Here is a 17,701-nt window from a genome sequence, read left to right as displayed (position 1 = left end):
CAGCTCATTATAGTTCACACATAAAGAAAAGGAAGTTTGCAAAAAATCCAGTATTGCCTTCTCCTTAGCGAGTTTTCGACTTGTGAAGGTGATTTTTAGCAAAGGTTAACAAATGAGGTATACAAGCTAAAGCAAGGAAGAAATGAGTTGTTTTATGGATAGATTGTCCCTACATTGTAGTATTCTACCTTGGGAGTCACTCAGAATTCACCACAATGATTAGAATAGCATCTGGCAGAAAACTTTGAAGTAACTTCTCCACGGCAGGTTTTCGACCCAGGAAGTCAGTGTTCCGACAAAGACATTTGTGAGAGAGAAAGGCAAGTAAGTGGATTCCTTTTTCACTTTCGCAACCCTTTTTAGATTTTCCAAAGCCTAGAAGCACGTTTACTTAAAGGGTAAAGTGAAAATAAAAGCAAAGGTGGAAAAACAAAAGTTTCTTTCTCCTCAGTAGGTTTTCAACCCTAGAAAGCAATTTTTTGCATCTATTGAAAAATCACTTCTACAAGCATGTTGGGCTCATAGATCAATCGCATGATACTTAAAAAGGATAATGGGAGCAAGTTAATCACATTTGGGAAGATATCTTAAGAAAAATCTGGTTGAGCAAATTTTTCCCTACGAAGTACTCCATTCTTAATTTTTTGAAACTTGGTGAAAAATGGGAAAGTAAGTTTGTAATAAAGGAAAGTTACCATTGGGCCAATAGAAACAGTGACAAGACATGGAAAATCCATTAGAAACCCCCGCATTTATTAATCTAACAGATTTATCCTTTAATTCACTCGTGTGGTGCGGATCTTGAAGATTAACGGGTGGATTAGGATTTCTATATAGAGATGAACATAACAGATTTTCAAACTACCACTTTCTTTATTGAACTGTTATGTTGTTGAATTGAATAGTGATTTCAAAATTCTCACAGTTGCAAAGTTCTACTCTCTGTGCTACTTTCAATTTTAAGATTTCCATTCATCTCTATCTCAGATAAGATGGCAACAAGATTTGCTGGATTCGATGGACTGAATGGAATTATGTCAACTTTGCAAAATGTTACAGATACCTCGCTCCATTTCTTCGACATGCAAGATTTTCATAGGAGGCTAAGGACAGAGCCAATTCACCCAATAACAGAGAAACTCCAAGGAAGCAGGCTAGTAGAAGTAGCCGGGTTTCCAGTGGCAGTTCAAGCTCCCAAGCTAATCGTTGAATGTATTAACCAGTACAATTTGGACACTAAAACAATTTTTTTGCCTAATCATACAGTTTTGATCTCAATTGACTAGCAAACTATAGTCAATTGCCTCTGGATTCTAGAGCAAGAAGAATTTTCTGAATTGACAATAGGAGGAGCCATGCCTGAATTCTCCTTGAAGAAGATGGTGTGGAAAAAGGAAATTATGAGGTCCTAGTTCCAAAAGCCATGGGGAGCTAAGAGTAAGATTCCTAAGACTCTTTTTAGGACTGATCTTAAGCTCGAGATCATAGACATTTTGGTTCTTATACATTAGTTGAAAGGTGAGGTAGAAGAACTCAATTTTGTTGAACAATATTTCTTTTTAGTACAAATCATCTGTTCAGACACACATTATGTTGATTGGGTGTATGAGGTAAGTGAGCATCTGTCTAGAGCTCTCAGTGCTGCAAAGTTCTACAATACCTTCTACATGTCTTCTTTCCTGAATTATATGTTGGCTTCTCTACAATTGTGGCCGAGCCTTCCCAAAATAGAGAATTTCCCTAATGATGTGAAAAGTTATGAATTTTATCCATGCTTGCAGCTACAGAATAGTTATGCACAATGTCAGAGTTAATGATTCATTTACAATGAGGATTTGTAGGGAACTCCAAGGATTCCCAGAGAGGAGGTTCATCCCAGAAGCGATGGCAACCATCTATTAGTTTGGTAGCTACTTTATTCAATTCTCATCCTTTTCATATTTGTGTCTTGCAGCTTTTGATAGATTTCCTCTGAAGCTTCCCAGATACCCAAGTGACATGATCGTGCTAATTGAAATCATGAGACAAGCTATCTAGGTGAACATGCTGAGTGCCAGTTTAAGGAAGAAGGGGTATGAATTCCCCATGAAGGTTGGGGCTTACAGTTACGAGTCTTGATCTGATGCCAAAAACATGCTCAAGGCATTCGAGAAAAAGTACAAATTGGAAGAATATGAGGTTGTGAGGCCCATGTTCAACCCAAATGGATATGTGAGAGAGGTGCTTCAAATTGGGAGTGTGATCAAGCATGTCACCACTCTAGAGGACTATTGGGTAGATTACAAGGATGAGTTGGAGAACCAAGATCATGCTTTCACCAGACTCATGGTGGAACAAATAAAGACATATGGTGTTGATCTCAATGTCAAAGGATTGGAGGATGATGGTTAGAATATGTATAGCAATACATATTTGACTAAATTAAGAGGGATTCCTATTAGTTCTGAGCCATATGTGGATGTGGAGGAGAATCTTGATATCATGGTGGCTAGGATCATCAAAAGAACTAGAAAATGGGTTGAGTGGACAACCAGGAAGAGTCAAAGCAAGGGTGCAGCCACTCAAGCCTCTCCAGCAGCTACAATGCCTACTTCATCTCAGAGTGCTACAATGGGTGTGACCATAGCTTCCACCCAAGGGCCAGCTCAACTTGTAGGTGGAGGTGATCAACCTTCGAACAAGAATGTATAACCCAAACCTATCATGATGGTTCTCTCCCAGTTATAGGAACCCAAGCTGGTACGAAAGAGAAGAAAATAGAGGAACCAAAGGATAGTGTCTCCACTCCGGTCCCATCCCCTCATGCTACTCCAGTTCCATCTCCTCACACTACCCATGTTCCTTCTCCACATACCACCCCAATTCCATCTCCTCATCATAGCCTTGTGCCATCAGCAAGTGCTTCACTTTTGAAGCCAGGTGGTTCTCCTATATAGATAGTAGACCTAGGGGATGGAAAGAGTAGTAGTAGTGAGTCTACTGAGTTAGATGAGGAGACAAAGAAGGCTTCAGAAATGGAAAAGGGCCAAACTTCTTCCAAACTCATCTCTAAAGATTCAAAGAATCCTTTCTCTTCAACTACTATAACAATGACTCCAGTGAAGAAGAAAATGTTTAGTATTGAATCACTCGAAACAACTTCCAAAGTGATAGGAACCAATTCCTAGTTAGAAGATACTTTGGAAAGGAAAAGAAAGAGAAAAAATGAAAGTGTTTTTGCAAAAGACACTATATCTCTCGCGGTTCATTCCACGACTGCGTTGACAAAGGTCAAGAAGCAAAAGGCTTTGTCAATACTTGGGCAAGATCTAGAAATAGGGCACTTGACAATGGAAATAGCCAAGCCAAACACGGGAGGGAGAATTAAAGATATGAAGCCTGATGATTTTACTCTGCATTCAATCGATCTTGGAGAAGCCAAACATGATACAAAAGTTGGCTTGTGGAGATCAAGTAATGAAGTGATAGAAGGACAATTGGAAAGTCTCAAATTGTCAAAGATCAAGATGAAAGCCAAGATTGAGGAATTGAACAAATTTATCAAGCAACTAGTCAGTCCACTAGCAACTATTTCTGGTATGTTTGTGACCCAGACTCCTAGTGCAGTCGAAGTGCAAGCCCTCATTTCCCAGCTCCAGGAAGATAGGCATTATAGACAGATTGGTAGAGAATGGATTGAGAGACTTAAATCAGAAGGAGTTTCTCTCATAGATCAAATTGGAAATGTTATCCTCAGATTGGAGGTAGAAAAGGATAACATATTGTCTAATAGTAATACTCTAGCCAGAGAAAGGGTCAGATGTGATGACTGCATCTCCCTTTTAAAGATGATCATCTAGATGAAAGAAAAAGAAGTAGTTGAAGCAAAGATTCTGAAGAAAGGAAATGAACCTCTATTTGAGTGGCTCCAAAGTATGCAGTTCAAGCTAGAAATGATCCAGGTAGCTAAGAAGGGACTCAAGGAAACAAAGAGTAAAGTAAAGAAGACTCAAGACAGGGGATTTGAGCTTATGAGAGGGCTACACACTGATTCACACACTAGTGGTCAAGGAAAGGCTCTCATTGGAGTGGATATGATGAAAAGTAACTTCTCTACATTTTTGGATAATCTGTCCGGAGTGGCTTCCAGTAGTCAAAATAGAATCATAGAACTTCAAAAGCTTAGTGGTTGTATACATGTGGCCGCAGAGGAGTTGCCAAATTAGTTGAATGTTGTAAAGGAGCTAGCAAGGGAACATTCAAAATGGCTCCTAAGATTCACTAATATACATGTGCCTAACCATGAAGAGCTAATCCCAATAATGGTTGTTGCTAGGGCATATAGAGCGAAAACAAAAAAGGGGAAGAAGTCTAAATGATTCATATTATGCCCTCTTTTCATTTTCTTTTGTAATTTTGTAATACGAAAAACTAGCATCTTGCCATTTGTATTTCAGGTTCCTCTTTGGTTCATTCTAAATTAGGCCATGAATGTTTAAGCTTCATTATGTTGTTGCATAGGTTTTGTGTATGGAATACTTGAATATTATCTATACATATTATCTATACTTTTTATGTGTGTATAAAAACAAATTGGAAATACAACTATCTGGGTAAAGAAACCAATACAACTTAGAGATTGACTTCTGCACTTCTTAAATCGATTGTTCTTACAATATGGTTAGCATCCCTTAATTAGTTCTATTTTTTTTAACTTGGACCATAGTTGGAAGTTATCGAAGTTTTCCTTATCACCCAATTAGTAATTACACTTGTTAGGATGAATACAGTCGCTTTCACAAGTTTGTGTTAGGTTATCAACATCTTTGAAACATAAGGGGAGGTCACGTTCATGGATATTGATTCTCTTCAACTCCTTGTTGTTCACCAAACATGTCGGACTATCACAATCCAGACATTCTGTCCAATTTGAGTTTTCTTGGCATTTTGGAAGTCAATTTGAGCATGGCTCCTGCTTCTTGAAACATACATTGTTTTCCATAGCAAGAAAAACGACATTCAATCCTTGTAAGTGTGAAAATCTGTGATAAGCTTCCCTCAGATTCTTTCACAAATCATTGAAGTTGTGGAACGATTTTTCTTTTTGAAGCTTGAAGTAATCTTCTCGATTTGGTGTTCAAAGTTCTAAATTTTGAGTTCCTACGTCTATATTATTGAGCTTGTAAAAATCAAAGAAAGTGAAGGCTCTTTACTTTACTTAGTTTAGTTAAAAAAATGTCCCAAGATTGAGGCATGAAGCATCATAGGTGAGTGTGCTCATTCTCTCGTTAATTTTCAAGCCATTGACGTTTAATAGCATTGTTTCCAACAATTTTGCTCTTTTATTTATCATCGAGCTCCCTAGCAGCTGCTCTCCAACATAAAAGTTAGAAAGACATATATTTAAAACTAATTTTCTTAGCAATTGTTCTACAAATATGAAAGCAAACAAGATGATGTCTATTTTTTTTGTTGATTATGATTGTTTTGGCCACTCATTTTGCATTTTTGTGTAGTGTAATGGATTGTACGCTACCCTCTTCTATGTGATAATTGACCCTGCTTTTAGCTTTCCTCTACTTATTTCCCTCTGATAGAGATTGGGAATATTTTGGATAGGTTGAAATGCAATACCTTAATGTTATCACTTAAAGTTAGGAAGCATCAATTTGTAAACTATTGGTGATCGATTCTTGAAGAAAATGTTTTAGATGTTATTATTGGATAACACCGTCTATGAAATCAAACATTAAACCGCTAATGCTCCTCAATGGGAAAATTATTATTCTTTATTTTTGGCAAGTATAATTAGCATTTTGTGTAAAGCTTTATGGCTGGGAATACACTACTCCAACAAACCCTTAAGGGAAGTACTCATACTGATAGAAGAAAAAACATAGATTGATTTTATTAGTTCACCACTAGATGGTATGTGGTAAATCAAATAGTACAATCATTACAGTTGAGATTGACTTTGGATGCGGTTAAACTTTTCTTCGAATTATGTTATATTGTTAAAGTATATCAATGAAATTACTTTTTCTGAGTTGTCGTCACAAAAAAAAATGCCGAAACAACTTTATATCAAGCGTATAGGATTCCAGATTATTATATTGCATAAATTAAATTCTAAAATCTGATTTAGTAATGGGTTTACTGATGTTTCCTTGAATAGGATTTGATACAATAATTTTGGTGGTATGATACTCCTTTGAGAGTTATGTATATAGGTGGGATTGTGATAAGTCCTGATATTCATCATTTCAAAATGATATGTACACTCAAGGAGTGAATATTATTGAAACATCTTTTGGAATTCTAATGACTGGATAAGAGCATTAGAAATTGGTTAAATACTCTTAGACTTATTGTGAATCATTTTATGCTTATGCTAATGGTATTTGAGCTCAATATTTGATGATATTGATATGTTGAATGTAATGAATAGGTTCTTGAGTTATGAATTTATTATTTTCTCCTGCTACCTTTTTTTTTATTATACTAATAAAATTATTGAGAAATTCCGAAGATTTAAGAGATAAACTTATAGAAGGAGGCATTAAGTGCCAACATTTTACAATCTAAAAGTTTAAAATATGGACTAATTTAGACATCTTTAAACCATGCTTTTATTAAAATTTTATCTTAAGTATTTACTCTTAGTAGATCTATTGTAAAAGGATTGAGCAATGGTTGATATAGTGCTGAAGTTGCATGCAAACATGTCTAATATGTGTCTATGTGTAGATAGTCATTTGAAATGTTAGTGCAATTGAAATGTAATATCAACTTTAGAATTTATACATGTTCATTGACTTCCTCAGACATCTTTTGCATTGTCTTGAGAGGTGTTAAATATGGGATACTATTGGAAGATATAACAATTGATGTATGGCTTTGAAGTGTTATCCATGTATGATGATGAGACAAGTATGTGGCTAGTTATCGTGATGTTGGATAAACCATATTATGTTTTTTAAAGTATTGGAGATGAGACTAACACTAAAATGGTAACCAAGAACAAGGTTGTTTTTCTATCTTGCTGAGCTATGTTTTCTGACACTTAATATTTCTGAGACTATTTTGCTACACAATTCCATTACTACTCTTAGTTTTGCTTGTTTAGTCTTCCTCGTTGTCGGGCTAGGTATCTTTTGTGTCAGGAAAGATTTCAGAGAAGCTTAATAGCTTCGTGGTAGGGTGGTAAAGCACTCCTACAATATTCTTGCCCTTGTGTCCTTAGACAGTTTTTGAGCTTCTGTAAACATGGTCGACATAATTGGTACATCTTGGTATTCTAGTGATGAAATTATAGTTTCTTTTAGATTTGAGCATATATGTATATGTATCATCTTTGTTAAAGTTAATGATAGTTAATCAACTAATGTTGACTGGTCAATATTCAAAAGACTTTGACTCTCGTTGAATTTTCCACATTTTATGAAAATTGCTGATGTAGACTTGGTTTTGCAGGGGAGTCATTACACACTGGTAGAATGAGTAGCAAAGGCAGGGCGAGAGCCAAATTGTTATTTTATGTATGCCTAGGCAGTTTGAGGAAAGAATTTAATCATCTACTCATACTTTCTTATGCACTTATATTTACTTACGCTTCTATCTTTTCTTACACATCTATGTCTCCTCTCCATGTGCAGCCAATATGCATTTTTGGATGGTTCTGTCGCTTACCACAGCACCTAGGACAGCATTTTTGTATTGTTCTAACAGATTACAGTATATGTGTCTGCAAAATTCTAAAATAAGAAAAGTAATTTCAGTACCGTGTAGTGTTATCCCTCTTACAGAAAATCTCCTCCACTAAAACATCTATCTTCTCCTGATTAAGAAGTAGCAGACTTATCATTTATGCAACTTCTAGAAATATTCTGCAGAATCAAGATGTATCTGCGAGTCATAAGGTCATAATTGATTCAAATTGTTTCAAGCAGTAGGACCTACAAGACAAGGAAATATAATTATGCAATGCTATGAAGCTTCCACTCGATAAAAGTGACAACTCCGATGAAAGTGCCCACATATAACTATGCAATGCAATGAGGCTTCCTCTCTATAAAAGTCACAACTACGATGAAACTGCCCACATAGAACTAAGAATTGTAGTCTCTCATTTATTTTAGACAGTCCTTGGTTATCTCATGACCAATGGAGAAAACACAAAGTTCAAGCAATAGTAACCCTTTGTATGAGAAGTACATTCATAAGTCTTATGTCTATAGAGCATATGTATGCTTGCACCTGTTGCTTTTATTGAGTTTCTTGACATATCGTTTATTATATTTTCTGGATGAATACTGTGGAGTGATATGTATCATTGCTTTTTGGTGCGAGCTTTGGTTTACTTTGCAATTTGTTCTGTATCACAACATGATATGGCTGTCGGCTGAATATAAAGCATACCCAGAGAGGTTTGCACTCAGGTGAACAAATAATAACCACCGCCCATGTATAATATCACTAATTGAAGTTTATGAATTACTTTTTTATGTTTAGTATTATTTTTGTCACAGGTATGGTGGAGAATCTGCATCTAAGCTTCCTCCTGTGGACATAATTATCACTACAACCGACCCTTATACGGAACCTGCTATAATAACTGCCAATACTGTTCTTTCAGTGCTTGCATTGGATTACCCAGTAGATAAAATTGCCTGTTATGTATCAGATGATGGTGGGTCTCCTATTACTTTCTACTCTCTCTTAGAAACCTTGGAATTTGCCAAAAAATGGGTGCCCTTCTCTAGGAAATTCAATATTGAGTTAAGGGTTCCATTAATGTATTTCTCAAAAGAACCCATCTCATCAGACCCCAAATTTCTCCAACAATGGCAGCTCATGAAGGTAATATAATAGACTACTCAATTTTCACTAGACTTTTTGCACATATTTTAGGCCAGATTTGATGCACACCCACTAAAAATCTAATTAATTTGAAGTTTGAAGATTATTAGTGTGGGTGTTAAAGTTTTCAAATAAATCTCCTTGCTTCTTTGACTGTCTTCTTTGATGATTTCATGTACTAGAGATTGAATCTACAAGTAAAGAAGGATGTATGCAAACAATTTTTAAAACACTTGCACATAATTTCAGGATGAATATGAAAGTATGAAGAAAAGGATTGCTTATGCATTGGAGACAGGACATGTTACACTGCCATCTGTTTCTGAGATTGGTGTTAATGATTCTAAAAACACAAGCTCAGATGCTAAAAACCATTCAAGTACAGTGAAGGTGACGATAAATTATTAAAACTGCAAGCATCCTCAAAAAAGACTTTTTCGAATACTTTTTATTCCTGTCCAAAATTTCTTTGACTTCTTACCGTAGATTGAATTCTAACTTCAAAAATGCATAGGTTATTCATGAAAGCAAGGTGGGCCAAGAAAAGGAAGGTCTTGTTCTGCCACACTTAGTATACGTTGCAAGAGAAAAAAGACCACCTTTCAATCATCATTATAAAGCCGGAGCAATGAATGTTATGGTACTAATTCTATTTCACTTATCTTTTATTTTCAGCTCAAGTATAATAGGGAAGAAAGGTCTTTTGAAATGGTTTTTTTTCTGCATTGCTGTAGTTGTGCTGTTGTCCTTCATAGATGTCCCCGTCCCGCTTAATTTAATAAGTTTTGTTCTTTTCATTTCTAATTTATAGAAAGGTAAAACCGTCTTTTATTTCACCAAAAACAGTACAAATAATAGTTTGCCGTTTTAAAAATTCTGGAAGATTTTCGCTCACAATTTGATATGGACTTGGTAATATATATGCATTCTGATTTTCAGGCGAGAGTTTCGGGGCTGATGACCAATGCTCCTTTCGTTCTTAATTTGGATTGTGATATGCATGTCTGCAACTCAAAAGTTATACAACATGCCATGTGCTTTTATTTGGACTGTCCTTCCGAAAGAGATTGTGGATTTATTCAATTTCCTCAGTTGTTTTACGGAACTCTTAAGGATGATCCATTTGGAAATCAGTTAAAACCAGTGTTCAATGTAAGTGGCTTTAAATATTATAATCTGCCTATTTGGGAAAATTGTGTTATACTTGACTAAAAAGGAATAAGGATTTCTCTGAAATATATGTAGATCCTTTTCAAAGGAATGAATGGAATCCAAGGCCCCGTGTATGGAGGAACAGGCTGCTTCCATAGAAGAAAAGGGTTATACGGAGTCCCCCCGCAAACATCCCCTGAAGATCAACACTACAGTAAAGAAAATTGTCTTAGTATCAAGGAAAAAGGTAAGGAAACAACCAAGGAATACCCGATTGAAAACTTCGATTTTTCTATCGCATGAAATGGTGACTCAAACCTTCTGAAAACCTTTGTAGAAGTTTATTTCATCATTTGGACTCTGGACTTAATCTTCCACTTATCCTCAAGGAAAATTAAATTTGAGTAATTACTCATAGTAGAAGAAGTTTGATCTTTCGTTTCTTGCAGAGTTTCAAGATGAAGCTATAAGAACTGCATTTGGAGCATCTTCTGCTCTTGTAGAATCTGCTCAGACAATTATGAGAGATGATGGATTCCAAAGTAAGTCATATCCTTCGCTGGCTATTGAGGAGGCACTGAAGGTTGCTAGTTGTAGATATGAAGCTGACACTGCCTGGGGAAAAGAGGTAAGCTTAATTGCTATTTGGAGAACGATCCTCTAAAAGACCTGGACAAATGATAAGTTTGTAATTACCCCTTTATATACCACTTTATACTCCGTGTGCTAATAAACCTACATGATCAAGCTGGGAAAACAGATATATACTTGACCCAAATGAAATAACACTATATATTGTGAATTTGCGACACATTACAGGTGGGATGGATGTATGGATCATCTGTTGAGGATGTCATGACGGGGCTGAAAATTCATAGCTTGGGTTGGCATTCAATATATTACGCCCCTGAGAAGCCCGCCTTTATGGGATGTGCACCAGGGAATGGTCCGGACAGTCTTGTGCAGAACAAGAGATGGGCTACAGGAATGCTAGAAATATTGATAAGCAGATTATGCCCTTTCTTGGGTGTGAATAGAAAACTGACATTTCGGCAGAGGATGCTTTATGCTAATATTACCATATCTACACTTACCTCAATGGCAGTATTGTGTTATGTGCTATTGCCCACCTTCAGTCTGTTAAGTGGCAAATCTATCCTCCCCAAGGTAAGCTACAATGAATCATTCAATAATTGATCAGTGCCTCAAATGAAATAAGCTTCCTTTTATTCTACTACTGCCTTGTACTACTCTGTGTCAATGAAATACTTTGGTTATTTGTGAGCATCACAGCTAATTTCTTTATCTGCGTGTAATGGACATAAATCATTGTTCTTGCAGATTGAGGACCCCGCATTTATGGTTGCAGCTGGTTTATTCCTTTCAATGTACGGAGATGGGCTTTGTCAATATCTTATGTCTGGTTGCTCTGTAAGAGAATGGTGGAATAATCAGAGGATGGCATTGATTGTGAGATTATCTTCACGGTTGTTTGCATTATTTGATGTTGTGATGAAGCTAATAGGATTATCTGAGATAGGTTTTGTTGTAACCCCAAAAGGTGCTGAGAACGACGAAGCTAATGAGGGTGATTTTACCTTCAATTCCTCTTCTTTGTTCATTCCACCAACTACAATTTTATTGCTAAACTTAGTGGCTTTAGTTCAGAGCACTTTGCGAATTGTGGATGGCCAATGTGAAGTTAAGGATACGCAATTTGCAGAGTATTTTTGCAGCGCTTGGATGGTGATAAATTTGTGGCCGTTCTTAAAAGGACTGGTAAAAAAGGGTAAACAAGGACTTCCGTGGAATGTGATCATTAAATCGAGTGCTTTGGCTTTATTTCTAAGCAGAGCATGGTTTAGTTAAGCGGTTTTTTTTAAGGTTAGGAATTGGATGTTCCAACTTCCGAGTGTTACGTGAGCTATTATGTTTATGATAGATGTTTTCTTCTGAATCTGTATATAAACAGTTCGATTATTCCGTAAGAAGCCACTCTTCTTCTAACCCCGATTGTTTCAGTCCAAATAATTAATGTTAAGGAATTTTGTCAAACAGACTGCGTGCATGAGGTTTATTGGTTTTAGCTGCAAGAAAGTAATGGATGTTGTCAAACAGATTGCATGCACAGGGACTTATGGACATTCACTTAAGTTTTCAAGAGGAAGAGTAAAAAGATAATTAAAATAGAAATTGTGCATTTAATTTTGAAATTCATCAGCAATGAACTGATCACAAAACATATCATCAAAATTTCTAACCTGTATGAACATCTTGCAGACTGAAAGATATACGAATTTGTAAAGAATAAGAGACATCATTCAAAACACTCGTTCAAATGCAGGCATCTCTCTGCTGATATATCTGCACTTATATTACTTCTCCCAACTCACTGTTATTAACCAAACCTAAACATTATAAATCGACTCTCACGATTAGTTGCCGAAGGAGAGGCGCTTCAATGTTAAATCTGATGTTTTTTAGTTTTTGTGCCATTCATGCTAAATCATTATCCGCGCCGATGAAGCCCAATTAGTTTTTGGGTAGAAAGTTATCAGATAACATCTTGAATTAGGCAAATTTTGACTGTAAAGAAGTTCGGGTAAACTAAGTGAGTGCCAAAATTAATCGCAGACTCTGCAACTGCAAAGGTGGTCCAGATAAGAGGACAGAAAGAGCATTAAAAAAGTTTGTGGAGGAGAGTATTCAAGCTGAGCCTGATAGGATATGAGGAGCTTCTGATGAGACTTCTTTTTTGCCATAAGAGTAAAGTAAATTGAGCTTTGTTAAAAATAATGTTTATTATAGTAGCTGGGCATTTAATGCACAGTCCAGAACTTTCTACTTGCTTCTTGGAGCCTCTCTCTTTGTGCAAAATTTGAATTTAAAATTATGTAGAAATCTCTAGAGTGCTTCCTTTCTTGAAGCTTCTCAAGAACCCTCTAGAAATATGTATGAGCTCTATAAATAGAGCATTCCTCTCAGCTGTAATAACAAGAAGAAACTTTATAGCTCTTTGATATATTTGAATTTTGCTGCTCTGTTTTTAAGCTCTGTTTTTATGCTCTGCTTTTCTTTCTTTGTGCTGCTGTTTTAATTCATCATGGTATCAGAGCACTTTCAGTTCTTTGGGCTGTGAATATATGATGCTTTTGGAATGAATATATGTGTTTTCTTTGTGTGAATCTTTACATTTGCAGGCTGTAACTAAGGAGTGAACAGCAGTTTGGTTTGGGACAAAAAACTACATCAAAAGAAGAATATTGCAGCAAAAGAAAAAGTTTTTTCTTCAACAAATTGGTGAGATTTTTTCAATTTCAAGCTTGGGTGTTCAAGTTTTTAAATATCTTTCATTCTCATCCAAAAAAAGGGGAGAGAATTTAACAATGGAATCACTTGGTGTGACTTTGCCTACAGTTAAATTAAATGGAAAAAATTATTATGATTGGGTATCTCATGTTGAAATCACTCTAACCCTTCAAAATTGTTATGATATTGTGACTGGTAGTGAACAAAGGCCTACGAATCCAGGAAATGATCAAGATAATTGGGATAAAAGGGACAAGAGGGCAGCAGCACTAATCAAGCTTACACTTTCAGAAGAAGTTTTTCCAGAAGTTCGTAATGAGAGAAGTGGAGTCAAAGTTTGGGAGATTTTGAAAGATTTATATCAAAATTCAGGTGATGTATGGATCTTATCTCTCACAACTGAATTATACAATTTGAAATTATCAAGCTCACAAGAGGTAGTCCCACATTTAAGTAAGTTAAAGGAAAAGAAAAATGAGCTTGCTTCTCTTGGAAAAGATATAGATGATAAAGATTTTGTGCAAATTATATTACAAAGTCTTCCAGGATCTTATCAATCATTTATAAGGGGTTTAGATACTGCAGATAAATTAAAAAGTATTAAATCAGAAGAATTGTGTGCTAAGTTGGTTCAAGAAGAGAAAAGACAAGTTAAAGAAAAAGAATCATTTGATGGTGAATCTCAAGCATTTGTAATGAAAGGAAAACAATATTATAAGAAGTCACAAGAAAATGAATCTAAAGAAAGAAATTGGAAGAATGAAAATAAGAGTATTTCATATATAGATCATAATAGAAGTAAATGGAAATGTCATTATTGTGGTAAAATGGGTCATAAGGCAAATGAATGTTTCAAGAAGAAAAGAGATGTAGAAAAGAAAGTAAATAATTATCCAAAATTAGGAGATTCTAAAAGAAATGCATTTTGTGTTGCACTTAAAGAAAATAATACTTTCAAAGAAGATTGGGTTATTGATTCTGGTGCTACACAACACATGTCTCATAATGACAATCAATTTGAATCAATAAGTGAAAATAATATAGAGAAAATATATTTGGGGGATAATAGTGCTTTAGAAGTTAAAGGGACTGGTAATGTCAAAATTGATAATGGTTTGTTCAAAAATGTGAAATTAGTCCCTGAATTAAAAACAAATCTGCTTTCAGTATCTCAAATTGCAAGTCAAGGACATAAAATAGAATTCTACAATGATAAGTGCTTAATCAAGGATGTCAATGATAATTATAGAGTCATTGCAATTGGTAAAATGGAGAATGGATTATATAAATTTCAAGAATTTACTTCTAAATGTGGAGATAAACATATGTGTGCTATTGCTCAATATGATGATATGAGCAGGATATGGCATGAGCGTTTGGGGCACATCAATTTTCAAAGTCTCAAGCTTATGGAGAAATTACAAATGGTGCATGGGCTGCCAAAGATATCATTAAGCCCTAAGGTGTGTGAAGGATGTGCAATGGGAAAACAACATGTGGAAAGTTTCCCTCAAGGTAAATCATGGAGAGCAAAAACTCCTCTACATCTAGTCCATAGTGATGTAATGGGTCCTTTCAAAACATCATCAATTGGAGGATCAAGGTATGCCCTCACTTTTATAGATGATTATAGTAGAAGAATTTGGGTGTATTTTCTACAAAAGAAAGATGAAGTGTTTCAAAAGTTTAAAGAGTTTAAAGCTTTGACTGAAAAACAAAGTGGAAAGTACTTAAAGATACTAAGAACTGATAGAGGGACTGAATACATGAATAAAGCTCTTTTAGATTTTTGTAAAGAACATGGCATTAAAAAGGAATCAACTGTCTCTTATTCACCCCAACAAAATGGTGTTGCTGAAAGGAAAAATAGAACTATAATAGAAATGGCTAGGTGCATGCTTCATTCTAGAAATCTAGAAGCTAAATTTTGGGCTGAAGCAGTTCATACTGCTGTATATATCTTGAATAGAACACCTACTAAGGCAGTTTTGAACATAACACCAGAAGAGGCATGGAGTGGAAGAAAGCCTACAGTATCTCATTTTAGAATTTTTGGTTGTAAAGCATATGCTCACATTCCTGATGAAAGGAGGAGCAAACTTGAAAGGAAAAGCGAGAAGTGCATAATGGTTGGATATAGTGAGGAATCGAAAGGATATAGGTTATACAATCCTAGAACTAATGAAATCTATATTAAAAGAAATGTATGGTTTGATGAAGATGTTAAGAATGATAATTCTCCAACATTATCTTTCTTTCCAATTTTGATTGATGAAGAAAATTCTACTTCTACCAATAGTCAAAGTCAAGGTGTGCAAACCACTACATGGGATGAGACTCAAGAAAGTGATAATGAAAATCCAAAAAAATTTAGAAGCATCAAAGAAATTTATCAAGAAGGTCCTAGATTTATATTTGCTAACTATGCTCTTATGACTAAGGTGATGCAGGTTGACACTCCAAACACATATGAAGAAGCAAAAGGAAAAGAAAAATGGGAAGAAGCTATGCAAGAAGAATACAATTCTTTGATGAAGAATGGAACATGGGAACTAACAACACTTCCAGAAGGCAAAAAAGTGGTTGGTTGCAAGTGGACCTATAGAACCAAATTCACATCAGATGGAGCTATTGAAAAATACAAAGCAAGGTTAGTGGCTAAAGGTTTCTCACAAGAAGAAGGTATAGACTATATTGAAACCTTTGCTCCAGTAGCTAAGATGACTTCCATTCGTACAATAGTTGCTTTAGCTGCAAAGTTTGGTTGGAAAATTTTTCAAATGGATGTAAAAAGTGCATTTTTGCATGGTGACTTAAAAGAAGAAATTTATATGCAACAACCACCAGGATTTATTAAGTATGGAGAAGAGAATTTGGTGTGTAGATTAAGAAAATCACTCTATGGTCTCAAACAAGCACCAAGGGAATGGTACTCAAAAATTAATAAGTACTTCCTAGAAGTTGGATTTAAAAGAAGTAATGCTGATCCAGATGTGTATGTAAAATATTGTGATAATAAGGTTGTTATCATTGTATTGTATGTGGATGACTTGATTATTACAGGAAATCATGCACATGATATTGAGATAACTAAAAATCAACTCAAACAAGCTTTCGAAATAACTGATTTAGGACTAATGCACTATTTTTTGGGTATGCAAGTATGGCAAGAAGAAGGAAGAATCATGCTCTCTCAAACTAAATATGCTCTTGATGTACTTAAAAAATTCAATATGAGTGATTGTAAACCATGTAATACACCATGTGAAATAGGAGTAAAGTTAGGTGCTAACTCTACTCAAAAGAAAGTGGATGGAAAATTATATAGGCAGCTTGTTGGAAATCTTTTGTATCTTACTATAACTAGACCAGATATTGCATATGCAGTTGGTATTGTATCGAGATACATGGCAGATCCACACATTGAACACTGGAAAGCAGCTAAAAGAATATTAAGATATATTAAGGGTACTTACCAGCTTGGCATTGAATACAAATATGGAGGAGAACCTACTTTAGTTGGATATACAGATTCTGATTATGCAGGTGACATTGATGATAGAAAGTCAACTTCAGGATATATCTTCCATCTTGGATCGGGACCGATTTCATGGAATAGCAAGAAGCAATCAACAGTGTCACTCTCATCTACAGAAGCTGAATATATTGGTTTATCAAAGGCGTCTCAAGAAGCATTATGGCTTAGGAGGTTACTTGAAGAATTGCATCATCCACAAGACTCTCCAACAACAATATTTTGTGATAATCAAAGTACTATCAAGCTAGCAAAAAATCCGGTATATCATGCAAGGTCCAAGCATATAGAAGTGCATCATCATTTTGTTCGAGATCTAATTGAAAGACAAGAGGTGTAGCTTCAATTTGCGGAACAGAAGATCAACTTGCTGATATATTTACAAAAGCATTGTCTATCGTAAAATCTACGAAATTTAGAGATCTATTGCAGCTCAAAGATGTTCCTACTCTCTCCAAATAAACATTATGGGGGGGTGTTAAAAATAATGTTTATTATAGTAGCTGGGCATTTAATGCACAGTCCAGAACTTTCTACTTGCTTCTTGGAGCCTCTCTCTTTGTGCAAAATTTGAATTTAAAATTATGTAGAAATCTCTAGAGTGCTTCCTTTCTTGAAGCTTCTCAAGAACCCTCTAGAAATATGTATGAGCTCTATAAATAGAGCATTCCTCTCAGCTGTAATAACAAGAAGAAACTTTATAGCTCTTTGATATATTTGAATTTTGCTGCTCTGTTTTTAAGCTCTGTTTTTATGCTCTGCTTTTCTTTCTTTGTGCTGCTATTTTAATTCATCAAGCTTATATTTGGTGTTTTTAATTGGAAATTTGTTTGAATGTAAAGTAAATTTCAGATCTCTTATCGGTTC

General features: G+C 35.3%; 1 protein-coding gene across 1 annotated transcript; it reads left to right on the top strand.

The window, feature by feature from the left end:
* Positions 1–8,079: 8,079 nt before the first annotated feature.
* Positions 8,080–13,040, top strand: LOC149554487 (cellulose synthase-like protein H1). Its single transcript, XM_089828540.1, has 9 exons — positions 8,080–8,417; positions 8,508–8,838; positions 9,088–9,228; positions 9,353–9,478; positions 9,778–9,990; positions 10,084–10,237; positions 10,440–10,618; positions 10,810–11,157; positions 11,332–13,040. The coding sequence occupies exons 1-9, from the start codon at positions 8,143–8,145 to the stop codon at positions 11,857–11,859; spliced, it is 2,295 nt and encodes a 764-aa protein (XP_089684666.1). The 5' UTR covers positions 8,080–8,142; the 3' UTR covers positions 11,860–13,040.
* The last annotated feature ends 4,661 nt before the right edge of the window (positions 13,041–17,701 follow it).

Source organism: Cupressus sempervirens, chromosome 5, assembly GCF_028749045.1.
Source record: "Cupressus sempervirens isolate cs-2001-9-10 chromosome 5, ASM2874904v1, whole genome shotgun sequence".
In the NCBI taxonomy this organism is placed as follows: Eukaryota; Viridiplantae; Streptophyta; class Pinopsida; order Cupressales; family Cupressaceae; genus Cupressus; species Cupressus sempervirens.
This window is presented reverse-complemented; position numbering and strand designations above follow the sequence as displayed.